The following is a 27607-nucleotide window of genomic DNA, read 5'->3' on the forward strand; positions in this document are numbered from 1 at the left end:
TCAGCGGCCACACTTAATTCGGGAGGGTCTGCTGTGTAGAGCAGATGCCTCAACTGGGTTACCGTGACTTTGTAGCGCTACGAGCTAACTGTGTTCCTGACTGCTGTCAGAGTGTGTAGATTAGTGTGTTAGTTTAGTGTGTATATTCAGTGTGTTCTGTGTGTATTAGGTTGTACTCTGCTGAGCCCGCATATGCTCCGGAAGCTGTTTTTGGAACAGCTCCTCTTTAATTTGCGTTGTTGTAAAACTCCCCTTTTATACATAGTCAGGCTCCGTTTTGTTAGAGTCCTCCTTTTGTTTAGTCCTTTGTTGGACTTGCGCCGTTTTGGCTTTTGTTTATAGGTGGCCGTGTGCTCGCACCTCATATTGTTTACAGTGAAAATAAACCTCCTATAATTATTTACCAAATCCAACTGGTGTGTGCGTCGTTCCTCTCCTCCCCCTTGAGAGGGCGTAACACCCACATAAAATCAATTTCAAGGACCGCCTACTTTCATCTACGTAACATTGCAAAAATCAGGCATATCTTGCCTCAAAACGATGGAGAGAAACTAGTCCATGCATTTGTTACTTCAAGGCTGGATTATTGTAACTCCTTATTATCAGGGTGTACCAAGAAGTCAGTCAAGTCGCTTCAGCTGATTCAAAATGCTGCAGCTCGTGTACTAACCAGAGTTAGGAAAAGGGACCACATTACTCCTGTTCTGGCTGCCTTACACTGGCTCCCTATAAAACACAGGATATAATTTTAAATTCTTCTTCTCGCCTACAAAGCCCTTAATGGGCAGGCGCCATCTTACCTTAAAGAACTCATTATACCCTACTGTCCTACTAGGGCATTGCGTTCCAAGAATGCAGGGTTGTTGGTTATTCCTAGAGTCTCTAAAAGTACAATGGGAGCCAGAGCCTTTTCTTATCAAGCTCCACATTTGTGGAATCAGCTTCCAGTTTGTGTTCGGGCGGCAGACACCCTATCCGTTTTTAAGAGTGCGCTTAAGACCTTCCTTTTTGATAAAGCTTATAGTTAGGGCTGATTAGATTCAGCCCCTAGTTTTGCTGATATAGGCTTAGTTTGTCGGGGGACATCTTACTTCTTCATTCTCTCTGTCTATACCTGTGTACTCTCATGTTCCGATTAACCCAGCTTCCCCAAATTTCTTTCTTTTTGGTGTCTATATACGCCGGGATCCGGAGTCATGGATGATCCTGCGGTCCTGTGTCCTGGATCGCGAGCCCTGGATCTTGAGTCGTGGCTGTGGTCCTGGATCATAGGTCCTGGATGGATATCCTCGTGGATTCATCTTCCTATTATACACACATGCATTTCCAAATATTTGGACTACCTATGTTGCAAATGTATTATCTTTTCAATTTACACACGGCATCTATTGCACGCCTGTCCGTCCTGGGAGAGGGATCCCTCCTCTGTTGCTCTCCCTGAGGTTTCTCCCATGTTCCCTTTAAACTGTGGGTTTTCTCCGGAAGTTTTTCCTTGTACGATGTGAGGGTCTAAGGACAGAGGGTGTCGTATTGTCATACTGATATTCTGTACACACTGTGAAGACCACTGAGACAAATGTAACATTTGTGATATTGGGCTATATAAATAAATATTGATTGATTGAATGTAGCATAAATGTGAACTCTCATAACAGGAACAATACCGGAAACAGACGTAGGAAAGATCCTCAGCTCGCTGATTGGATGTTTTAGCCGCAATGCACGTTTTTAAAGATATTACTGATTTGTAAATACTGAGTTGAGAGAATAGTAAAGTAAACATATATTGTTCTAAACTGTATTAAAGTAAACATGTATTATTTTAATCTGTATTGAAGTGAACATGTATTATTTGGGACTATTTTCAAGTAATCCTATATATATAACCTTCTCACTTACACTCACTGACCCAGATACCAGCACACACACATATTCTTTTCAAGGTTCTTTCTGGGGCCAATATAATCTCAGGCACCAATATATCTGTGTACAATGTTTGATTGTCTGGGAAAGAATAGTGTGTGTGAAATATTCCTTGGGAAAGTAAAGGAGTGAATTCAGGTGTAAGTTAGAGATTTGGGGGGGCGGAGCAACCCGCACAACCCTGCCCCCAAATATGTCTACGTATACTGATGTTTATTCATGCACGATGCCCCCTGTTTCTGACTGGCTGGTCCCGATATCTGTATCGCACGGCAGTAGAACTGGGAGTCCAGAGTACTCTGTAACTTGTATTGGTGTTTTTTACCATTAAAATCAGATTATTGTTCTAACTTTTATTCCAGTGTTTTGAACTCCTTCTTTTATTAATCTGACCAGGCTCATCTAACGGACGGCGCGGAGCGGAGGTGGGCTTTAAGCCACCACCATGGTGTTTGCTCCTACAATAGTCAGGGGATTTGGGTGATGGGAGACACATCTATGGAATCACAATTTCAATAGCTTACCATTAAATGACGGATATACCTTTCTGTCTGTGATGTTTTACAAATCAGATATTAATGTGTAGAAGTAAAACAGGAGAAATAGTATAGCAATATCCTGTAAAATTATGTAAAAACATGAATAAAACTAAATATCTTCAGATGTTATACATACATAAGTGTCCTACACTAATAATACAAAGTTATTATTAGTATGCTGTGTGTACCTTGTGTGCACCGCCTAGTGGTTAAAGCACGTTATTGAATTATTTTTGTTGAATAATGTTATTTTTGTTTAATAATTTTATTTGATGAAAAAAATATTAAGAGTACATACTTTCATAGGGGGAAATTAGAAGGTCAATGATAGAAGTATAGAATATAAAAAAATCAAGAAGATACTGTAAGTGATCTCTACAATAAAACAGTTTAGTGCTGGATGTCCAAAGATATTAATAAGAGGATGTGCAAAACAGACAAACTAATTCACCTTTATTAACACATTAAAGAATACTTTAGGTTAAGGTCTTCTTTCAAATAAGAAAAAAGCTTTGGGGGTATCTATCTACAGATAAATATTAAGCCTAACAAAGTACTTAACGTCTAATATATTGCTTTCCTGCAATGTTAACTATGTTGAAGCATTTATTTTAACTGATATTATACACATTAATTATACTCTTATGTATGTAGATAGAATAAGAAATGTGCATACTTTGACAGTTTAATGGTGGAGGTATACACACATATTGATAGATGTCTTGTAATGCACTATTGAGGAACCTGTGACCCAAGATTTTCATTCATTGCATAACTACACCGTAGTCGTGTATATGATATGTCAATAAACCTTACAAAATCTTGAAATCTTGAAAGGGATGTGCAAAATAGCAATTATATACAGTTTTTAATTAACTATTAGTAGAGAATAACGAGTAATGAATATACTTTATAGAGATCTGCAGATAAATGTTTAGTCTTCTCAAGCACCAAATATCTCTCCTGATTGTTGGCACTTGACAACCACCTTTCCCTGAATTTTACTCAGATGTAACTAAAGTCTGCTTTAAGGGTTGTTTATATTTCACATCATTAATCAGAATCTGCAGAGTAACTAAAGTAAATGTAGTGGAGCAAAAATACCAGGTTAACCTCTGAATTGTCGTGGAGTAGAATTACAAAGTAACAATAAGTAAGTGGCTACTGCTTGAGATCGCATGCTGTGGTTTTATTAAATGTGCCAACTGCTAGGACTGTCTTAGGGAAGATAGCTTTTAGATGCGCAGCTCCTCTGTCTTGGAACACTCTGCAATTGAAATGGAAACTGAGCAATCTGGTGCCCCTAAATGTTTTTAAAGCTTGGTTGGATGCTACTCAATCGGAAGCTGTTGGTACCTGCACATGTGGATAGTTATGTAAATTGTAAACCCTGTAATGATGCTGTAAGATATCCTTTTTGTTGTTTTGTTTATGTTTTTATGTTTCATGTGGAACCTACTTGAGCAGGTCTCCCTTGAAAAATAGATCAATGATCTCAATGGGATACACCTGGATAAATAAAGGTTTGAAATGAAATGAAATGAAACAATGAGCTGTCATGTGGGTATATATTAATGCTGCCCATTATGGATACAAGCGATTTTCACCCATTTAGTAATTACATGTTTTAAATGTGTACACACCAATGGGTTTCCTATCGCCTAAACCTCCAGGGCTGTACACAGTTTAATACTGTCAACTTCTAATTTTGGGAAAAACGAAAACGTCTTTTAAAACTACAATTCCCAGTAGAGACGTGCCATGGAGAAAATGTTGCGAAACACAATAGCCAGCATGTGTAGTTCTGGGCGGGCGTTCAAGTCCAGTTTTGAATAGTCTGCCGTGGTTTCGTTCCATTTCAAAGAGCTTGACGCTCGTCGTAACCTTGGCGCACTGCCACTCCAACATCCAATCCCAGAGCCTGAAGATTAATCACGGGGTTTGTCGCAAAGCGGACAGACGTCGTCACAACAATAGCTGGGGATTGTGGGTAGTGTAGTCTCTTTGGCGCCCCACATTTCAGAGAAAACAAGTTGTTTCTCAGAATTGAAGGGGAAAAACACAAAAGCATAGTACACTTAAAACCTATCAATGTTGTTTAATTAACAAAGGTAATCTGGTGTTTTTGAGTTGATGAGTAGTGGAGATATCACTGTCAAATCAATGGACAGTAAGGAGAATACTTACCTCCGGGTGTGCAATTATCCGTTATCCAATGGGAATGGACGCTCACATTGCCTTTAAGAGCTGCCGACATAAATGGATGCGGTGCTTCCCTGAGCGTCAAATACCGCCGCCGATGGGAATACATTGCAATCAGTTGAAAGCTCTTTGCGTCCATTTATGAAGCTGAAGGAGCCTCGGCGCGTCCCAACTGCACGCCAAAGGACCCTGACCAAGCGTCGCTCCTGGACGCTTAGGGAGTGAGAGTGTGTTGGCTCAGAATGAGTTTAGCTTGTTCTTGCTGTATTTGTTTCGCCGACACGGGAGCCCTGTCTGCTCCTCACAGCAGCTCCTCACTGCTTGTGAGGCTCACAACCTCACGAGCAGCTGCACGTCGCTTGACCAATCAGAGCACACTGGGCTCACAGGGAGGGGGGGGGGGGGGGGGGCGAGCTCCAACAAGCCGTTTAGGACAGAGAGTGAATACCGGTGAATACACATACTTTACAGAGATGCTGTATGAGAAACCAATGTGAGTTTGGAAAATTGCACAGTATAAATCTATTTTAGTATACCTCAACAATGGATTTATGATCAGTAGAAATGGCCATCACATGGGACCTTTATCCTCAAGAGTAGCTGATGTTCTGCATCAAAAAAATTATCATATGGTCTTCTGTAACTTGTCTCTTACTGTGGAGTATCTGAACAGAAATCATGTTGTCTTATAGTGGATCATTAACCTATAATTATCTCCAAACAATTGATTTGAAGATGCAGAAGAAAGCTTGAGCGTGAACATCAGTTATGTCCTGTCACAGGACAAAAGTTAAATCAGACACATTATCGATCCAACCCAAAGCAGCCACACTCACCTATATATCAGGATATCATCAGTAGAGCTGTTGTACTGGATCTGGTACATGCGGACTCCGGGTATGTGGTTCTGCGGTGGCCATCTGATGGTGGCAGCACTGGACGTAAGATCAGACACACTGACCCTCTGCAGGTCGGAACGTGCCTGACCCCCGCTTGCGTTGGACTTGATAGATGTGGGGATGTCTGAAGGCCCCGGGTCAGGGTCCAATTTAGGGTCAAAGTGTGGTGAGGGGTTGACCACTAACTCAACAGGAGCAGTGGCTTCCCCTGCCGCATTGGATGCTATGCATGTGAACTTTCCAGAATCCTACAAATATTTGAAGAAAAGAAAAGGCTGGAAAGTTTATACAGTATTTGCTTTTATGGGAATTCAGCCTCATGTAGCCAACTAGTGTATTACTAAAACAAACATTTCCCCCCTTGCTTTTACAGATGAAATAAAGAAGTGTCTTAGAAAAAATATCCTGGCAATTCTTTCTTCATTCTATTTGAGTTTCCTCCTAAATGCCAACACTAAGCTGCAGTTCTGGTTGTAGAGGTGTTATGTAATTATGGAGGATTTGAATCAAATCTAATTTTAATTTACGACACATATAAAAAGCACTGCACAAAGTACAATTAAGACTCTGCATCTCACCCATCCTAGCATTAGAAGGCAGGAGGCAAAATGGTTGGTCTCCAGAGAGGCTTCTCAATACTCTAATTTCCCCTCCTCGACTCCTATCCTCGACTCCTATCCTCGAGACTTAGTCCCGCCCACAGGAGATGCGAGCGGAGGAGTCGAGGAGGGGAACCGAGGAGAGAGGAGGGGAGCCGAGGAGAGAGGAGGGGAAGCAGCAGGCGGTTAGAGAAGTGAGAACTCCTCTCCTCTGAGCGGTCATTTTAAAGAGACGTCCATTAATGATGACAGGAGGCACAGCAGCACTCTGTCTGATGGACAGATGTGTTCATGATGACTTATATATTTACTTTGATTCATTCACAGTGCGGTATAATGACACAATAACAGGCTACAGATGCGGACATATACACACACAGCTTTCACCTGTTCAACCTGCTGCCCTCCGGCCCGGCAGGTGCTACAGGTGTATACAATCCAAAACAAACAGACTCAAAGACACTTTTTTCCCAAGAGCCATCATTGCTCTTAACACCTGAAATCATACCTCTTAATCATCATAAATGTGACTCTGTACATACATATATATGATGACTATTATTATTATAAATACATACTATTATTATTCTTTATTATATTACAGATTTTATTTTTATACTCCTGGCAATAATTACTGCACTGTATTCCTTATTCCTTTATTCCTTATTCCTAAGTATGTATGCTGCGTTTTTTTTATATCATTGTACATGTATGTAATGACATTAAACAATTATATTCTATTCTACATATATTTATATAAATATATACAATTTCAGAATCAAACAAGTATGAGAGCACTCTCATAATAACATAACACAATCAGAGACTGGATATATCCCCCCCCCCCTTCTCTCTGGTCGCTGAAATGGGGAATTGAAATTACGGGCCAAAAGTTGTATTTACAAGTAGGCCTAATAAAAGTAAGCAGAGGACACCAAACCAACTGAGACCTGTCTGTCCGCTGCATCTACACACTGTACAACACACACACCTACACACTGTACCACACACACACACCTACACACTGTACCACACACACACCTACACACTGTACCACACACACACCTACACACCAGAGTTCCCGTTAGAATATTTTTTCGCTGGTCAACATGTCCGTTAAAGTTTAAATCTTCCCGGACAAAATGAGAAAAGTGCCAGTCAAAGGTCTTCTTTGTTATTTATTGTGCTTTAAAACAAATTGATATGATTCGATATTAAACAAACTAATTATAGTAGATTAACTACATTATTCAAAAGTGTACAGTCATTTACAATAACACTGGAATAATAAACGGAGCGCTCTCCCTCTCCTGACAGCCCGTCAGTATCATGCAGCTCGCGGATCAGTAATGAGTGACCCGACAGTAAAACTAAACATATCTATAACTAGTTACGGTAGTTTGAGAGGTCATTAAAATAGCTACGTGTGATATTCTAACCTGGTGTGTGTTTTGTTCCGCTCACCGCTGCATGTGATCATGCAGAGCTGCGTGTCGACTCGTCAGCAGCAGCTGATCTCTCTCTCCCGTCAGATTAGACTTTACTCGCGTGTATGTCCATATCGATCAGATCCAGCTAGTTCTAGCTAATGATAGGACTACCTGCTTATTAAAAGACACCTAAACAATAAGCGTCGCTATGCAACCGGGTGAGGCCGCAAAGTATAGCGCAGCATTATGCATTTGTTTACATGCCCACCGGAACCTTGAGGCATTACCAACAGATCAACGCACAATCAACCCATACAGGACATCTCTTTCTCCACATTACGTGTTAGACATTAGAATTGACTATTCTTGTCTGTCACATAAATGGCGCAAGTTGCGCAACTGATGTGGTATTGCGCTAAACGGAAATTATTTTGAACGGACACTTTGACCGGAGAGATTTAGATTTGCCGGTCTTCAGCATATTTTACCGGTCGTAGTCCGGTAATTACCGGCTAACGGGAACTCTGCTACACACTGTACCACACACACACCTACACACTGTACCACACACACACCTACACACTGTACCACACACACACCTACACACTGTACCACACACACACCTACAAACTGTACCACACACACACACCTACACACTGTACCACACACACACCTACACACTGTACCACACACACACCTACACACTGTACCACACACACACCTACTGTTAGAGATTAAAAGGGATATCTGGTCCGCTTTTCAAATCTCTGCGCGTCCCTATCAAGCTGGTTAATACAGGAAGAAATCCAGAGCTACCAAGTAAACAATAATCTACTTTAATGGTAATATGACAATACAATACAATCAATACAGTACAAATTCAATACAGTTAATCTTTGGGATCCCGAATTTACCTGCACGTGAGCCAGCCAGAGGCAAGAGGCTGAACACCGCGTGTGTGTCTGTGTTTATACTCTTTGACAATGGGAGGAGTTATCAGATCCTCCCATTTGGAGCTCATTGATTGGCAGCCCAAATATCACAGACACCTCCGACCTTAGGTTTCCCCAACCACTGTAGCTAGATAAGTTGAATGCAAATCAAGACATGCTCTCACCTTCCCCCATCTTCCTTTGTCCTCAAAAACACATGTCAACAGGCCCCAAATCCAGCTCACAGTTTTACCCAAATTATTCCCATTTTAAGCTTATCCATAGTTTGCTAACATGAATAAATACAAATCTTTCACTACAAATCCCCCTTTTTATCTCCTTCTCCAGAGATAAACTTAGACAAGGCATTTTGAAATATACCCACTGTCATTCTTTTCTACTGTGTCCGTCCCCCAAACATTGTATAAATCCATCCGAAGCTGGTATTTAGAGTACTTGAAAACTTCATGGAGACAGAACACCACTTTCCATGGCAGTGAAGGAACCATGAGGGGGCAGCTGAGTGCTAGAATCATCAGCCCCCCCCCCCTCGGAGGAATAGCCCACAAGGACAGCTAATAGGGAGGGGGAGATGCGGCTTCCCCTTCACGGGTGGAACTGATCAGAGAGAAGTAGACTCCTCTGCTGCCTCGACAAGTCCCCTGTGCCGTCCTGGCTTGCCGTGTCTTTGTCCCCCCGATCTGCTGACAGCAGCTTCTGGGCTGCCTGCTAGAGAGATGTCTTCCTCCTCCTCCTCCTCCGGCCCGCTGATGGCGGCTTCCGGGTCGATGCTGTAGAGATGTCTTCCCGATCCTCCTTCTCCGGCCCGCTGATGGCGGCTTCCGGGTCGATGCTGTAGAGATGTCTTCCCGATCCTCCTTCTCCGGCCCGCTGATGATGCCTCCCGGGTCGTCTGCTGTAAGGATGTCTCCAGGGTCCTGCTCCTCCAGTCCGCTGCTTCCGAGTAGTCCACCTCTGCCAGGGCCACGTCCGTCCTGATGTCGTCCCCTGGTCCTAGCAGGTGGTTTCCCCGCCGCACACTGGCTCCCGTGGTACGAGCTGTCCCCCTTTTCTCCCAGGCAGACGGCATAAGAGGTCCGCTGGGTCACTCGGTCGGGGCTGGAGAGCCTGGGGTTGAGCCACTTTGTCCTGATGACCTTCAGCCAGACGAACTCTGCTGTGTCGGCCTCGTGCTTCTCGGGTCCCCCTTTTGGCGCCAGCAACCTGTGTGGAGAAATCTGATACAACTCCCTCAAGCCTACGCTCAGCTGTTTTGACCCACTTGGAGCCTGTTGGTGGGGTGTCTTGAAACAACAGCCGTCTGTGAACAGGTTTTCTAAATTAATTGTAGACCTCCTATCTGCCAGTGCAGCTTCAGAATCTTAATACTTGGATTGTGCCAACTAAATAAGAACCTCAACATCTTTAGTTAAACTAAATAACATATTTCAATAGCTCTGAATTTCTGACAAGCATCCGTGTTTATTTTTAAATGAAATCCTATTTAAAATCCAAATATAATATGAACTGCTAATGTTTCTGGTAAAGAAACACACTAATGTTATGGATTCAAAAACAACCAAAATCACGATACTAACAAAGTGAATGATTTCCTGGTGATACTGCTTCTACCTGTCAGTGCTTAGATATTATCACGCTGAAAAAATGAATACAGAATTCCAACAAACTGTCATCAAATGTCTTTCTATTATAAATTTAGATGAAATGTATATCCCCATAATGACCTAAACAATAAAGTCTATGGCTTTTACTTCTTAGTTACATGATGTTGTCTAAATTAAATTCTGTCTCAATACATTACTATGTTTTAGCTTTAACTGTAATATGTTCTTTCTACATTTCAAACCTCAGTTACTCTAATGTCTGTTAAACTATTACAAAATTGTTTCATTATCACAGGTCAACTTCTTCGGTATTTTATTCTGGAATTACATCTCTCACAGTAGCCCCTTGGCCACTGATTCTGTGTTACCTGTTATAACTCAAATCAATATTTAGAAACATCTCAACATTCATCAAACAGTATCTTATCCCCAGATATGGAGCAGGTTAATTACATTCAATGCTCAGTTTGAACATCTGAGTTGGGGCGGAAGGTTTCTGTCAATCCTTAAAAGAAAAATTTAAATTGTGAATTTTACAGCCATGTTGACATTTATACATTATACACACTCCCCCCTTTTACACATGAAATCATGTGTAACAAAACCCTTTAATGGGAGGGGAACAAAAACTGCCAGGTAATTGGTTAGGGACATAATGAACATTATTTACAATTTGACATCCATTATCATTATTTCCACAGTAAACACTTCAGTGAAAAGAAGTGTTCCTCTCCGTCCTTCAGGCCTAAAAGAAACAGAATCTTCAGATTTTAGTTTTACATTTGCAAACCGCCAACTCATGTGAGAGTAAAATATAACCGGGTCACATGTGCGGTTTCCCCTTTTTGTGGAATTTTTAGGAAACCTCTCGTTTCCCTTGGAGCACCAAAATAATATGTTAGTCCAAAAACATGCTTGGTTGGTTATTGTTTTAGAATCATGCAGTTACACTGATCACATGCCGGCATACATTCACACTCACACTGTCTGGTTGTCATGTCAAGTTTGGTCAGCTTCACCCCAGAGTCAGTCATCCACAGTGCCTTGTCAAGTTACACTGTCGGTCAGGGTCAAAGGTCAGTTGGTCTCAATCTTTTTTATCCATGTGTCGTGCTCTGCAGAGACTTTGACATTTCAGCATAGGCCAGTATCCTTTGTCTACAAAAATATGTCACGATTTCAACTATGATTTTCAAGATGATTCTCACTTGTCATTGGGACTTCTGCCTCCCACTTTTCCTGAAACTTGGTACAAAACTCACTTCCTTCGAGTACTACTACTACTGCAATCCATTTACACCTAATTAGTATTAAAATGTCTAATGATCTATTTCAGAAACTTGTGTACATAACTATTATCTTGAGTCAAAACATTACTAGGATCTGTGTCGCTCTGCATTTCATAGCTCATCATACTCATTTATCTTTAATTCTGGTCTACTTAAAAAACAATGTTAAACTCTTTAGCAGTGTGTGGAACCTTGGGTGTCCGAACATGCAACAATTACTCCCTCCTTTATCAAGGATTTAAACCTATGGTAATAACTATGCCACAATGGTGAAATCAACACTTTAGATTGGAATTTCATATGTGCTTGGCACCAGCTCTCCCTTTAACATTATTAATACAAATAAAGATTTGTCCTATAGAGTGGTTCCTAAAACTATCCTTTTAATGGTGATCAATATTGTAACCAATGAGATCGCTACTTTATTCACACGTGAATCTCTTGGAGAATGATTTGTTAACATGATGAAAATATTGAAGAATATGGTTCTACTCTGTCAGTGTGTTTTAGGATGATTATCATTTTACTTTAATAGTTTCCTCTTTACTGCTATTTTTAATTTACCAATTGATTAATAAATCTTTCTGTCTTTACGTATTTATGAAGTTAATTCAAGTTATTTAAATGTGCGTTTTGTGAATAAGTGTGTTTATGTGTAAACTCACTCATTCCCGTTCTCCTTTTCTCCTCCCCTGGTTTTCTCAAGCCGTGACCCCGGCCTCCTCACTTCTAATCGACCATGCCAACTCCTCTGATTCTGTCTTCTCTTCAGTCCATCAGCTGTTGAATCCATCCGCTGTAACTTTTTTAGGCAGCCATTGGCCCAGTTACATCTGCAGCCCCATCATGCCACTGTTGTTGCACTCCTCCTTTACAGTCTCTCTGCTGTTTTTATGGAGGGCGGATTCTGCTCTCATGTCCTGTCTGAGGGGCTGATGAGAGTATCTCTCTGTATGTCAGCATGCTGTTTGGTTCTGGATGCCACATGTGGAGATAGTTCTGGCTGCAGTCTTGATGTATTCTTGTTGCTGTTGTTGGTTCAGCTCTGGTTCTCTGTCTGTACGATGGAGAAGGAGGAGTCTCCTGTTGGGTTAGGTCTTTTGTGTGCTTGGAGGGTCGGGATCGAAGCCTTTCTAACTCAGAGGGGGAGTCCAGGTCTCGGGACACCTTACCTACAGTATAAGAAGTCTAGCACACTGATGTTAAATAAATCCAACCCTTTCCACTCTGTCTCTTTCTAATCATACTATCTGTCTTAGTTGTTAAATGCCATCTAAACAACATAATTCATGTCTACTAATGATATTACAAAAACTCACTCCAAAAATTGTTTCATCCATTGTTACATATTTACCCAACACAACTCTGAAATACTTACATGTTTCCAGCATCACATATTCCACACACTACGAAAAAAAACATCCCCATATTTTCTCTCATTTTAAATCCCACTGTTACTTCGAACAATAGTAAACCTGCAGAGCACACCAATCGGATCACAGTAATGAAATTTGAATCAAGTGTAGGCCTATGTCTACTTTCTGAACATTTATTTATATTGTCTAAATTCCTTGTCTATGATGTGCAAACAGTTCAAGTGTAAAATGTGTTTTTCACAATGTATTTACACTCTACAGATTCTTGAGTTTACTCATCTCCTGGTGCTGTCGTTGTAAAAAATGTTCAATTCCTTATTGTTTTGTACCAGTTTTCCAAAATCAGTTCTAACTGCCGTGCCGTTTCTGGAAAGGTGGCGGTACGGCTACACAATGTGTAAGAAGGTGCCAACATGTTCCTTTTTTAACTTTGCTTTTATTTCTCTGACTTAATTAATATGTGTTCACTTGTATTAATATACTGGGCTATTGTCGTTGTTACTATTAACGTGCTTCCCGTCTTCAATACCGGCCAGCAATGTAATGAAAAATGTCAAGGGTGTGATACCCCCTTTCAGCCACTAGATGGCAGCAGCAGAAGTTTACAGATTAAACTCGAAGCTCGAAGCTAAACCATATAAAAATGTCAAGGGTGTGATACCCCCTTTCAGCCACTAGATGGCAGCAGCAGAAGTTTACAGACAAAGGGAAACGCTCTCCCTCGATTTAACATATAACAGACCTCTGGCTTTTAGCTTTCAGCCTTGGTCTGTTATTTAACCCCAGTTTTAAACGGCGACCCGATCTAAAATATCGTGTTTCCAGGTTTTGTCGTGCAGGAATCAAACCTCGCAACCAAACAAACTGCACCGTCTCCACGCCACTCAGGAATAAACTACCTGCAGATCCGCGCCAAACTGCTCTATTTACGTTACGCAGGACTTTCCGTCTACCTGGCGATCAACGTTCACGTTTTGTATATAACTTTCCTAACATAGTAAAATATGCATTGTATATTCCATTTAAACTTTCTCGTCGTCTGGATTCTTCCTCAGCTTCGTTATATCTAGCACGTCCGGGTCACCACTTGTTAGAGATTAAAAGGGATATCTGGTCCGCTTTTCAAATCTCTGCGCGTCCCTATCAAGCTGGTTAATACAGGAAGAAATCCAGAGCTACCAAGTAAACAATAATCTACTTTAATGGTAATATGACAATACAATACAATCAATACAGTACAAATTCAATACAGATAATCTTTGGGATCCCGAATTTACCTGCACGTGAGCCAGCCAGAGGAAAGAGGCTGAACACCGCGTGTGTGTCTGTGTTTATACTCTTTGACAATGGGAGGAGTTATCAGATCCTCTCATTTGGAGCTCATTGATTGGCAGCCCAAATATCGCAGACACCTCCGACCTTAGGTTTCCCCAACCACTGTAGCTAGATAAGTTGAATGCAAATCAAGACATGCTCTCACCTTCCCCCATCTTCCTTTGTCCTCAAAAACACATGTCAACAGGCCCCAAATCCAGCTCACAGTTTTACCCAAATTATTCCCATTTTAAGCTTATCCATAGTTTGCTAACATGAATAAATACAAATCTTTCACTACACTACACACTGTACCACACACACACCTACACACTGTACCACACACACACACCTACAAACTGTACAACACACACACCTACACACTGTACAACACACACACACCTAAACACTGTACAACACACACACCTACACACTGTACCACACACACACCTACACACTGTACCACACACACCTACAGCTCCTAAAGCATAATCAGGCTACAGCCGTTGTGTATTTTATTATGTGAAGCACTAAATGGTCTTTGAAAAGTATCGACTCTTTGTTTGTAGATATCTACTAAACTAAAGCAAATAAAGAGAGTAGGCCTGTTCTACTGAGTGATATATATTATACACACTGCTCTGCTTTCTGCATGGACCTCACAGCTGTTCTCTCTGGAAACATCGCATTGCGATGAGAGCAGTTAATAAAATAATATCCAGGGGATGCATGCAGAGCTGTCATTGGCTGAGATAAGTCCGGCCGTGTGTCACGCCTCCACCGTTCCCGGAAATGCATCCGCGGAGGAGCCATGGAGGAACCATCAGTGTATCCTCGGTTATAGTTCCTCCAGAGAGCCTCCTCGACGCTCGATCCTCGGTGTGCATTTAGAGAAATGAGATGTCCTTCAAAATGGCGGGCTGAAATCCATTTCCGGGTCACTACTGGAGGACCGAGGAGTCGAGGAGGGAAATTAGAGTATTGAGAAGCCTCTCAGGTAACAGTCTACCTGTACTTGAACAGGCGAACCTCTTGAACCAAGCCAAATCCCTACATACAGGGCTACTCCCCTCCCAAATGGTAAATAAATCCCATGTCTCCTATTTGAAGCTATTATGTATCTTAGTTCTTAATTTCATTAAGCATTAATAACTGTCAAAAACAATAACAAAGTCAATAATTCCTTATTGATTTTGAAACATGCGTATACTCACAAAACAATGTTTTTCTAAACTCTTAACAGCATTCAAGGCAACATTATTTGTTTTCAAATATTCTTCATAAAATGAATATAATAAGCTGACTAGTCTTTACACACTAAACAGTACACAGTAAATGATTATGAGCTGCAACATATTTTGGTATCTTTCAATTAAACAGCAATGCATAGAAAATAGGCCAACAGTTTACACACAAATATACTAATTCCATGAGAATTATAGCATGCATCTACCTTCACTGAGGCTTTGAGGATGTCCAGCGAGCCATTCTCATAGCAGATGGTTCTGGACGTATTGCCTATAAGCTTTCCATCAGGACTGACCCAGTGTGTTGAAGGCTCAGGATCGCCGATGGACTTACAGCGTAGGCTGACCTCCTGACCCTCCATCACAAACATCTTGGAGGTGTGACGAGTAATCATTGGTGGTTCACAAACAAACTCCTCCTGTTAAGGGACATATGAAAAGACAGCGTTAATTAATTGCTACACAAGATTCCAGCCTGTGGAACACATTAAGATAAGATAAACCTTAATATATCCCCGTAGGGAAAGTCATATGTTTTAGAAGCAACAGGCACTAGATATAAACACAGCACCAGTTACGGGGGTTGTTGTTAGCATCTGGTGCTAGCTCGGAGCTAACGGAGATTAGAAGCTGTTTTAACAATAAGGAGAGGGAGAGTCCGAGAGGCTGAGATAACGTCAGTTTAGGTGAGGTAAACGACTCGTTGAGTGATTCGATTGTAAACTTTAGTCTAAGTTATCTCAGTGGGTCTCAAACAGTTTGGTCATCTATGTAAACAAATATTTGCATCTATTTAATATAGTTGTAAAAAATAAGTTAAGAAATCATTCCAATGTGTACTATTGGTCAGTAAAAAAATCAAAACACAGTTTAAAAGGGGAGTGATTAGTAAAATATGCATAAATAACAAGAAAGAATGCAGACTAGGTAAGATAGGAGAGAGGAGTTTAAATATTATAAACATTTGTTATTGGTTGTGAGCATATTCTAATGTTTTTTTTATTAGTTCTGTTTCATATGAGTGTTGAGAGTTGTATCCCAATGTTGCCCTCAAAGTGCACCAGATGCATTTAACTTCAATTTAAAGAAAAAAATCTTCTTAGTTACCATTAAAAAAAGGTCGGGAGCTACTGTGGTATTTTAACCAGGAAAGGAGAGTGGCTGAAAATGAAATGTGTCCTCTAAATCAGGGGTTCCCAACCCCCGGGAGGTGTTACTGCCGGGCTGCGAAATAGCTGTGAATTTATCGTAATATTTTGCAGAATTATAAATATATAAAAATATTTTTATCATAAGGTCTTTTCAAAAAGTGTTTCATTTTCGCACCTATACCAGTCATATTATTTCATCCAGTAGCCTAGTTCCATCAGAAAACAGTTGAAAATGGCTTTTATGGTGTTCCGAGGGATTTGGCGGCTCAGCAGGTCTCAGCCTCTCGTTCGCAGGAGAAAGTTACCTACCGGTGCGCCAAGTAGGAAGAGGAGCGCACAGGAGACAACCGTTTAATTGCAGACTGATATGTTTATGTGGGGAAATGGCAGTGCATACATTATTTGAGATATATTTCAAACTCAGACTTCATTTTAAGGACATGTCGGCCAGGGGTGTAGAGCTACTTGTTTAAGCACCGGATTGGCAAAACTGTAAACCAGTCTGCCTTGATCTATGAATTCATGTCCGAGACTCTCACGGTATCTGCTGCCACAACTGTTTTATAGAATGAAAACCTCCTTCACTTCATGAAATGGCTGCAGCATCAGGAGGCAGCGGGACGTATACTCTGCCTCTGAGAAGTGCAGCACCAGCGCGCCGAGAGCTGTGCCTTTTTACGCACCGCCTTCACTGTGTTTACCTTCATCAACAGCTTAAGAGTGACTGCAGGCTGCTACGTGTTAACCAATTATTTAGTGGGAATGCTGATAACAGCATTCCCACTAAATGTTATTCTACGGACAAAAAGTGTATTATTCCGCCGACTTATTTTGGCCCTCTTCTCCTCCCATATTGAACATCGCAGAAACTCCGTTCAAATATCAAAACGTTCAGCTCGGTCGGGAATCGATGGCTCTTACTTTTCTCATGCATAACTTTCATAATTCCAGAGATACATCCCATAATACATCACATTTTTAACCATTGAAGTCAATGGAGAGATTCTTCAGACTTCAACAAATCTTCATGCGACTTCAACTGCTAACTATTCATTCATACTTTCACTCAGAAACCTTATTCCAACTTTAAAATGTTACACATCTTTCTGACATTATTCCTGTAAAACAAAATCTGATTCTTACTTTTAGAGATATTAAACATTGTTCAGACCTTGTTAAAGAGGTTTTCTTCCGATTTTAACATTAACTAGAGTGTGTGATATCACAGCTAGTGGGTAGAACATCTTGAAATTTGCCTTCATATATTTTTTTAAAACTGCCATAATTCCAAAACCCTACATTCCTGAGACATCATTTATCATGACAAACGTAGGAAAACATCTCGTTGCTTGAAAAATGACAAATAATTAAGCAAAAATAATTCAACAAAATGCCTCGTGAGGGCATGAAGTGACAAAAACCTTCAACATGCCTCCATTAAAGCCCATTGTAATTTCAGGCTGCACACCTCGTTAGTTCAAATATAAACACCTGTGTAATGGAACACGATGATGTCATCACTCCAACTGACATGGTCAGAGCAGCAGACTTCAGATAAAGGTTAATGGTCCTGCCCTCAACAGCTCTACGTCCATTATGGGGTGTCATCATCATATGACGAAGAGAGAGAGAGAGAGAGAGAGAGAGGAGAGAGAGAGAGAGAGAGAGAGAGAGTGAGAGAGAGGAGAGAGAGAGAGAGAGAGAGAGAGAGAGAGAGAGGAGAGAGAGAGAGAGAGAGAGAGAGAGAGACGGAGAGGAGAGAGAGAGAGAGTAAGTAATGTAACCTCCTAATGTATTGTATAACTCCTATGAACATTTTCAAAAAGTGCTCAAACTTCACATGTGTGCTAACAGTCCAGCCGTGAAGACATATACGGGACAGTTTTAAGATTTCTTCAAATGCCGTTACCATGGCAACACCATGCTCGCCTTGAAACACGGTTTTCTCATAACTTCAGTGAAAATACTCCAAACAGCCCAGAACTTCACAGGTTTGGTAACGATGCAGCCATCAACGCATCTAAGCGTAGGGTGTCATCAAATGCCGTTGCCATGGCGACAAATAACTCGCCATGAAACAGGATGTCACTGTAAGTCCAACCTTCACTTCTATATCACCGGTCCAGCCCTCAACAGCTCTACGTCAATTATGGGGTTTCATCATATGCCGTTTCCATGGAAACGCATCCCTCGCCATAAAACAAGATGTCGCTATAACTCCTATGAACATTTTCAAAAACACTTTCTTCTTACACATTACATTTCAGCATAGCAGTTTAGTTTTATGAAGGAGATGTCCGGTCACCAAGGCGCATGATGTTAAGATTAAGTATGTGCTCTGCTCAGCTCTGTGTGTGTGTGTCCCAGTGGCATAGCCACCATAGGGCCAGGGTGGGCCCAGGCCCACCCAGTTTACTCATTGGCCCACCCTGATAAAGCTTCGGTGTAATTTTACATTTTTTTATTATTTTATTATTATTATAAAAAAATGTATTCACCCATTGAGAATATCCAAGTATTCAAAGTGAAATTCAAGTGAACAAATCTCGAGTTTAATTAATGTTGTAGGCCTATGTGTTTTATCCTCTGAACCAAACTCATTTACGGTAAAAACTGATTGTTGGTTCCGGCGCGCACCATGATAACAGAGAGCTGTTTTTTTAAAAAAACCAGACTCCAAGAAGAGTTGCCCTCATCTAGCAGTGATCTATACGATCATTTTCTGATAAAGATGAAATAGCCTTGTCTCCCTCTCCCCACGTCTCCCTCTCCCCACCTATCCTGCTGCTGGGCTGTCAGAAGAAGAAAAAATGTTAACGGAAACTCTGCCGCACGGTTCCCTCGTCCCTTGGAAGAGGCGGAGAGGTGGGTGTTTTTCATCTGCTGGTGGACAGTCCGGAGAGATATACACAGTAGGGGTGTAACGGTTCACAGAAGTCACGGTTCGGTTCATATCTCGGTTTGGGGGTCACGGTTCGGTACGGGTTCGGTACAACAAGGAAAAGCAAAAAAAAGTCCCAAATGCATAATTTTTTTTGCTGTTATTTATTTTTAACAGTAGTGCAAGTTTTGGTATGAAAATAAGGAACTCTACCATTTGGAATCATTAACTGTATTACACAGTTAAAAACAAACCACAAACAGTACCACATACACATAAGCTGTACAACTAAAAAGAATGTCGAAATATGTTGAAAATATTAAAATAAATAATAAGAGAGTGTTTGAATCACAATCAATAAAAGGCAATACAGAACTGTATAACATCTCCTGATGTCAAAATATAAAATAAATACAATGATAAATATAAAACAAAATAAAATCTGTACCTTTAGGAGCAATGTCTAACATGTGTAATTAACTTGTGAGTGTGTGTGAGGCCATTATGCCTAAATAAAGGTACTCAAGCTTTACTATATTTTCAAGTTTTTCTTCAAAAAGATGAGTTTGTCTACGTTTTCAGTAGTGAGGGCAGATCTGTTGGCGGTAACTATGTCACCTGCCGTCGAGAAAACCCTCTCGCTGGGGACTGAGACTGACTCGGATGTGATTGAGCATGTTTGACGTGTTACCACTAGCATAGTCGAACAACGCCGACACACCGTCCTCGTCCGATCCATAACTCGCACCCCATCATTGTTGTAGTCCACAGGGAACCCAAAATGTTCCCACACAGCTGATTTAAAAGAAGCTCCTGTGTGTTGTGTGAACTCGCCATAGCTACTAACTTTTCTTCTTCATGTATTGTGTTCGTTTTGTTGTGTTTTGTTCTTCATTTGTTATTTACGGGCGGCTGGCTTTTAGGCGCAATACCGCCCCCTGGATTATATATAGTGTAATAGAGTGACAGACTTTTTTCCCACTCGTAAAAAAAGGCGTATTCGCCGTGTGACTGCATGTGCCGAACCGTGACGTCCGAACCGTGACGGTACGGGACGAATACGGATACCGTTACACCCCTAATACACAGGGTTGGGTTGTAACGGCTACATGTAACGGCTACATGTAACGGCGTTACGTAATCAGAATACAAAAATCAAGTGTCTTCAGATGGCGTTACATTTCAAAAACGAGTAATCTGATTACAGTTACTTTCGTAAACCTGAAGAGAATACATTTTGGAGTACTTATTGGTATTATTGGTGGAAAAGTTTCCTCACAACATGTAATATTCATAGCCATATGGCTATCTAACCCTCCATTGGAGCCTTCTGTATGGCCACCGTCCGGGTGTGTATGCAAACATGACCAACACTGAGGTCTTTGAGGCGGACAGAATGGGCACTGCTGAGGGCTACATCATCCACGTGCAGGATCACAAGACTGCCAAGACATTTGGCGAGGGACACAGCTGGTGCTTACAGTAAAGGAATTTAGCAGGGTCATGTGGTGGATGGGGATAAAAGAGGGCTTGTCGGGTCCTCAGAATGAATTCTTCCTTTTCACAACGGGGACGTACGCCTCCAAGAACCTGAACGCTCACTTGAAGAGGGCTTGGGCTGATGCTGGGCTAGAAACATCGTCACCTTCACAATCCTGCGCACTGCCCTGGCTGACAATATCAAGCATCACCAAGATCCAGAAAGTAGGTTGATTCTCGCCAGATTTATGTGTCACGACGTAAGCACTGCAGACCGGTTCTACGCGAATACGCTTGGAATAAAGGAGATAACCTGAGTCCCCATTTCAGGGACACATGCTGGAGGTCTGTAGTCCGTCCTTTGGGGGTCTTGGAGGGGCCACAGAGAGGTGATTTCCCCGGTCTCTGTCCTGGATGTGTGAAATAACCTTAGTCCCCATTTCAGGGACACATGCCTCTAAATAGGGGTAAAGTTAGGTCTGTCACTTTGGGTAACCAAAGAGACAATGGACGTCCACTCTCGGGAGACGTCTGACAGTGGTGCGGTTATGCAAAGTGACAGACCTAATTTCACCTCTATTTAGAGGCAATGGACATCCACTCTTGGGAGAGAGACCTCCAGCATGTGTCCCTGAAATGGGGACTCAGGTTATTTTACACATCCAGGACAGAGACTGGGGAAATCACCTCTCTGTTGCCCCTTCAATACCCCTGAAGGACGGACTACAGACCTCCAGCATGTGTCCCTGAAATGGGGACTGAGGTTATTTCACACCTCCAGGAGAGAGACCGCAAAAACCACCTCTCTGTGGCCCCTCACAGACCACCAAAGGATGGACTACAGACCTCCAGCATGTCTCCCTCACATGGGCACTCTGCTTATTTCACACCTCCAGGAGAGAGACCAGTAATTGCACCTCTCTGTGGCCCCTCAAAGAGCCCCAAAGGACGGACTAATGACCTCCAGCATGTGTCCCTGACATGGACACCTCCATAACCTTGCACACCATGAGTCCCCGGACTTAAGCACTCCCCCACGGACTAAACCCAGATGATCACACCCTACAGAACCTCATGCCCCTGGTAACACTTAAATGTGGTGGATTTTGTGGTGCTTTTCTGTCCGCCCATCAGCATCCATATTCGGCCTTCTTCACGGCACCACCACCCCCCCTTCTGTGGAGGATATTCTCATGCTCCTGGTAACCCTTTAAATAGTCTGATACTACCAGGGCTCATCACTGCACTTTACAAGCCAGAAATAATTATTAAATGGTCGGGAAAAGTGTTTTTAAACGTCTGGAAGAGAGTTTTAGCCTGTCATTTTGCACAATATCATTTAACATTGAACCTCTCCTGGAAATCCAAAGAATATGTCCATTTCCAGGAGAGGTTCAATGTTAAATCATATCGTGCAAAATGACAGGCTAAAACCCAGGAATAAGTGTTTGAAAGGCGGGGAAAAGTTGTTTAAAATAGTCTGATACCTCCAGGGCGCATCACAGCATTTTACAAGCCAGGGAAGGTGTCTGAATCCTGGGTAAACTTTGTTTAAATATTCTGATACCTGGCACTGTATCAACCCCTGGGAATCTTCAAGGTTATATAAATGCTTTTTTATTTATTTAATTATCACACGATTTTTACAAAAACAGTATACACAATATGCATAATAAACATAATAAAAACACGATTAGCGGGGGCCATATTAGCCGTCTAACCGAAAAAAGGTTGAGTCCACGGTCCCTACCCCCACATCAGGAGTATCAACCGGCCCTGAAGAAGAGGTATCGCTGCTCTCCGCCCCTGAGCCCTCTTCAAAGGTATCTGACGGCGGTAGAAATCCTTCCGATGATGCTGCTGCAGCTGCTGCCGCACTGAACATGGAGCCGTTCTTCAATCCCTCCTTTATTCCAGGCGTATTCACGTAGAACCGGTCCGCAGTGCTTACATTGTGACACATAAACCTGGCGAGAATCGAACTGCTTTCTGGATCTTGGTGATGCTTGATATTGTCAGCCAATGCAGTGCACAGGATTGTGAAGGTGAAGGCTGTTTCTAGCCCAGCATCAGCACAAGCCCTTCAGGTTCTTGGAGGCATGCTTCCCCGTTGTGAAAAGGAAGAATTCATTCTGAGGACCCGACAAGCCTTCTTTTATCCCCATCCACCGCATGACCCAGCTAAACTCCTTTACTGTAAGCACCAGCTGTGCTTCGCCAAATGTCTTGGCAGTCTTGTGATCCTGCACATGGGGTCTCACTACCGGAGGCTGCTGGGGACCGCATGACAGTCTTGACCGGGGTCTTGAGAGGGGTCTCACTACCGGAGTCTGCTGGGGACCGCATGACAGTCTTGACCGGGGTCTTGAGAGGAGTCTCACTACCGGAGGCTGCTGGGGACCGCATGACAGTCTTGACCGGGGTCTTGAGAGGGGTCTCACTACCGGAGGCTTCTGGGGACCGCATGACAGTCTTGACCAGGGTCTTGAGAGGGGTCTCACTACCGAAGGCTGCTGGGGACCGCATGACAGTCTTGACCGGGGTCTTGAGAGGGGTCTCACTACCGGAGGCTGCTGGGGACCGCATGAAAGTCTTGACCGGGGTCTTGAGAGGGGTCTCACTACCGGAGGCTGCTGGGGACCGCATGAGAGTCTTGACCGGGGTCTTGAGAGGGGTCTCACTACCGGAGGCTACTGTGTTTATGCCGGAGGTACTTGAGATTGCCAGGCCCTTATATCGTGGCTTCCTGGGTTTTAGTCCCTTTTTCAGCCTGGAGCCCAGTATCTTCACCTCATCAATGAGGGCATCCTTCTGAGCCCACAATGCCACATTTTCCAGCAACACCTGCCTGCAGTCCTCTTCGTCACACTCAGTATGTGGGGAGAAGGGTGGAGGGTGCACCGGGTATTCCTCCTCATTGTCTATATCCAATGATGTAGCCATTCCAATGATGGGATTAGTCTCTCTGAGGTCATGGAGCAATTGCAGGGCCACACTATGGTTCAGCCTTGCCAGGACCTGATGTGCCTCATCTCGGGAGAACTCAGGGTGGTCATGAGTTACATGACGGTCTAGTTTCTTCCCATCATACGAACACCCTGTGATGGGACAGGGTTTGGTCCGAACATTTATTCTGCCACTGGCCATTTTAAGAATGATGCCTCTTTCCTCCAAGTTCCGCACTGCATGTTTGTGCTTAAGGTGCTTGTTCAAAGCCAGATAGAAGAGTCTGCACACCGGGCATTCGGATGACATCCTTACTGAAACAGACACAGTGAATTGTATTTCAATTATTTTATGTTTCTCCGTTTATATGCGTTAGCGTAACCGGTGATTGCAACAATGGGTCTGATGCTTCAATGCCTGGTACACGGACCAAGGGAGGCCTTGGGTTTCCACCGGGTTAAATGGTCCCACCTCCGCACCAATGGTGATGGCAACATTGGGTCCGATGCATCAATTCATGGTGCCCCGACCATGAGAGGGTTTGGGGTGCCCCGGAACCAGGCAGTACCCCAGCAGGAAACACGTTTTATGGTCAAAGGAGGAAAGAGTGATAGAACCGGGGTAAAGCAAATAAAGTGTCTGACAATAGTGACTTGTGAGGCGGCCAGAGAGTCTGTCATCTCTCGGTCCTATCCTCCAGGCAATGCGGTGCCAGAACTGGGTCAAATTGACCAAAATGTAAAAAAATAAGTTTCAATTCATCCATGGAAAAGGGCTGAAAATGAAAAAAAGTATCCGAAAATAGTGCATCATGAGCCCGCAAGAGTCCCCTGACAACTCTCCTTACATTCCTCCAGAGTCAGGAAAAACTCTGTTATCTTTTGGGAGAACCAGAGAAAAGGGGTGAAAATTGAGAAATTGTATCCCAAAATAGTGTCTCATAATTCCCTGACAACTCCCCTTGCATTCCTCCAGAGACCAGTTCAAAAACTTAAAGTTTGGTAAGAACCATGCTGGGGGGTCTCCATGCAACAATTGTATCCGAGCCAAAGCACTCATGTAGCGGAAACATTCCTCCATGATGTGAAACAGCCGTTTTTTTTCTCTCAAAAACCGGGTTTCTCGATTCCCCTCTCCGTTGTAAAATGCATCGGGGGAGTGGAAAAGTGTCCGGGGCTTCCGCCCGAAGCGCCTAAGACTTGAGCTTTTTGGAGCCCCTCCTCCGTTGGCACTCTGTCGTTTTTTCGCGAAAACTTCATTTTTGATTATTTTAAGATATAATTGACCGTTTTCATTACTTTTTTCTGCTTTCCACTAGTGGGGGCGTATGGCAGGCCGCCTATGAGCTCCCAAATTTGGCCTGGAACTTCCAGGAATTGTGGGCTATAGTGTTAAAACGCCTGATTAATATGTTAGTAATGCTGGCAGCAGGTTCACTGCTGTTAGCAGGGTCTCACACTCACAGGCAAAGGCAAAAGGCAAACAGGTTTTTTCACACTTCCAGGAGACAAACCGCGAAAACCACCTCTCTATGGCCCTTCACAGAGCCCCAAAGGACGGACTAAGCAGCTCCAGCATGTCTCCCTAACATGCGCACTTCCATAACCTCGCACACCGTGAGACCCCGGGCCCCCGGACTTAAGCACTCCCCCACGGACTAAACCCAGATGTTCACACCTTCACACCCTCCAGAACATCATGCCCCTGGAAACCCTAAAAGGGGGGTGGATTTTGCGGTGCTTTACCGTCCGCCCATCAGCATCCATATTCGGCCTTCTTTACGGCACAGGGGGGCTGTGCTGAAGGTTCACACTTTAACTGTTTTGTCATATTTCGTCTTTCCACGGGTGGGTGCGCCTGGCAAAGCTGTGTACCCAAACTCAAGCACTCTCACTCTGACTAAACACATAAGGACATCCGGGTAAGACCTTAGTGCCCCTTAGTGCCCCTGGTACTCCATGTAGTTAAATGAGCTCAGTAATGTACTGCACAACATCACATGGGTAAATGAGCTCCGTATTGCCCTGCAATATTACATTTGGTGTATTTCCAAAAAGCTGTGAAAATACACCTATCTCCGTCATGTCCTGTACAATATCATTCTTTGTTTATTTCCATAATTCAGGCAAATACACATATATTTGTCCGCTCCAGGAGCTTCAAAGTGCAGACTCCTGAGCTCCGTCATGTCCTGCAAAATATCATTCTTCCGACCGCCAAGCACTGGCACATGGACCCGGGGAGGAGCCCCTCTGATGGCGGGTCAAATTTGCTGATAGCACAGCTGACGGCTGGACACTAGCCGTAGAGGAACACCAGGGCAGGACCAGGCAGTTCCCTCTTTGCAGACAAGCATATGTGGTTGTTATGCAGGATCAAACAGATAGCCTGTGATGAAGTAGGGTCGACCCTATATCATGTGAAGCCACCGAGCCGTGGTCCCAGAGGGAACTGGTGCCCGTAGCAAGGCCAATTGCTGAATGCCGCAGCCGACTAAGGCCGCTATGCAACAGTGGAGGATTAGAGAAACTGATGTTTGCCTGGCACTCCGCGGCAAAGTGGGGAGGTGGAACTTCCACCCCACTGCGGAACCCATGGTGGGACCCCTGAGTCAGACGGTTCGTCTTGGAAACGCTTCATATCGGTCGGCCTGGGAGGTAAGAGACATGCAGAGTTACCCCCACGCAGCACAACCTCCCGGCCATCAGAGTCGAACCCGCAGTTCGGAGGAACCGACAGCCAGAGCACCGGCACGTGGACCGGGGGAGAAGACTCTCCGATGGCGGGTCGCCTTTGCCATTCGATCAGTGAAGTCAGAGGAGAAGAACCCGCAGTTCGGAGGAACCGACCGCCAGAGCACCGGCACGAGGCCGGGCCGTTGGAGGCCCTCCGATGGCGGGTTGCGTTTGCCATTCGATCAGTGAGAAATCAGGAAAAAAGTCTGACTTAACTTTTGGGAGAACCAGAGAAAAGGGGTGAAAATGGAGAAATTGTGTCCCAAAATAGTGTCTCTTAAGTCGGGTAGAGTCCCCTGACAACTCTCCTTGCATTCCTCCAGAGTCAGAAAAAGTGCAAGTTAACTTTTGGAAGAACCATGAAAACGGGCCAAAAGTGGTAAAATGTATCCGAAAATAGTGCATCATAATGCAGGTAGAGTCCCATCAAACTCCCCTTACATTCCTCCAGAGACCAGTTCAAACATTTAAAGTTTGGTAAGAACCATGATTGGGCGTCTCCAGGAAACAAATGTATCCGAGCCAGAGTGCACATCTAGCGGATGAATTCATCCAGGAAATCACACAGTCGTTTTTTTTCTGAGTCCTCTCAAAAACTGGGTTTCCGATTTCGTGCGGAAGGTAGCTTGAAAAACATGAATGAATTTTTTTGACGGAGGAGGGTAGGTCTCCATTCCCCTCTCCGTTTTAAAATGCAACGGCGGAGTAGAAAAGTGTCCGGGGCTTCCGCCCGAAGCCCCGAAGACTTGAGCTTTTTGGAAAACATCATTTTTGATTATTTTAAGATATAATTGACCATTTTCTTTACTTTTTTCGGCTTTCCACAGGTGGGGGCGCATGGCAGGCCGCCTATGAGCTCCCAAATTCAGCCTGGAACCTCCAGGAATTGTGGGCTAAGCTCCATAAACTGACAAAGTCACCCAGAAATGTCACTTTAATAGCCCAAAAATATATAATACAAATACATTTAAATAGTAAAAGGTACAATTGTGCTCCTAATTCCCCGGAATTTGATTTATATAGCCCCATGATTAAAATAA

General features: G+C 43.1%; 1 protein-coding gene across 2 annotated transcripts in view; it reads right to left on the reverse strand.

The window, feature by feature from the left end:
• The window catches only part of si:cabz01090165.1 (uncharacterized protein LOC100333421 homolog), a 493854-nt gene that overhangs the window by 51502 nt on the left and 414745 nt on the right, over window positions 1-27607 (reverse strand). For both annotated transcript variants that reach the window (XR_004571211.1, XM_034237616.1), the window contains exons 8-9: window positions 15582-15794; window positions 5501-5811 (exon numbers count right to left, since the gene is read on the reverse strand). Coding sequence is in view for 1 of the 2 variants with exons in the window: in XM_034237616.1 (XP_034093507.1) it covers window positions 5501-5811; window positions 15582-15794 (524 nt within the window). In the remaining variant the exon portion in view is untranslated. The remainder of the gene's footprint in view (window positions 1-5500; window positions 5812-15581; window positions 15795-27607) is intronic.

The sequence above is a fragment of the Gymnodraco acuticeps genome, unplaced genomic scaffold, assembly GCF_902827175.1.
Source record: "Gymnodraco acuticeps unplaced genomic scaffold, fGymAcu1.1, whole genome shotgun sequence".
Classification (NCBI taxonomy): domain Eukaryota; kingdom Metazoa; phylum Chordata; class Actinopteri; order Perciformes; family Bathydraconidae; genus Gymnodraco; species Gymnodraco acuticeps.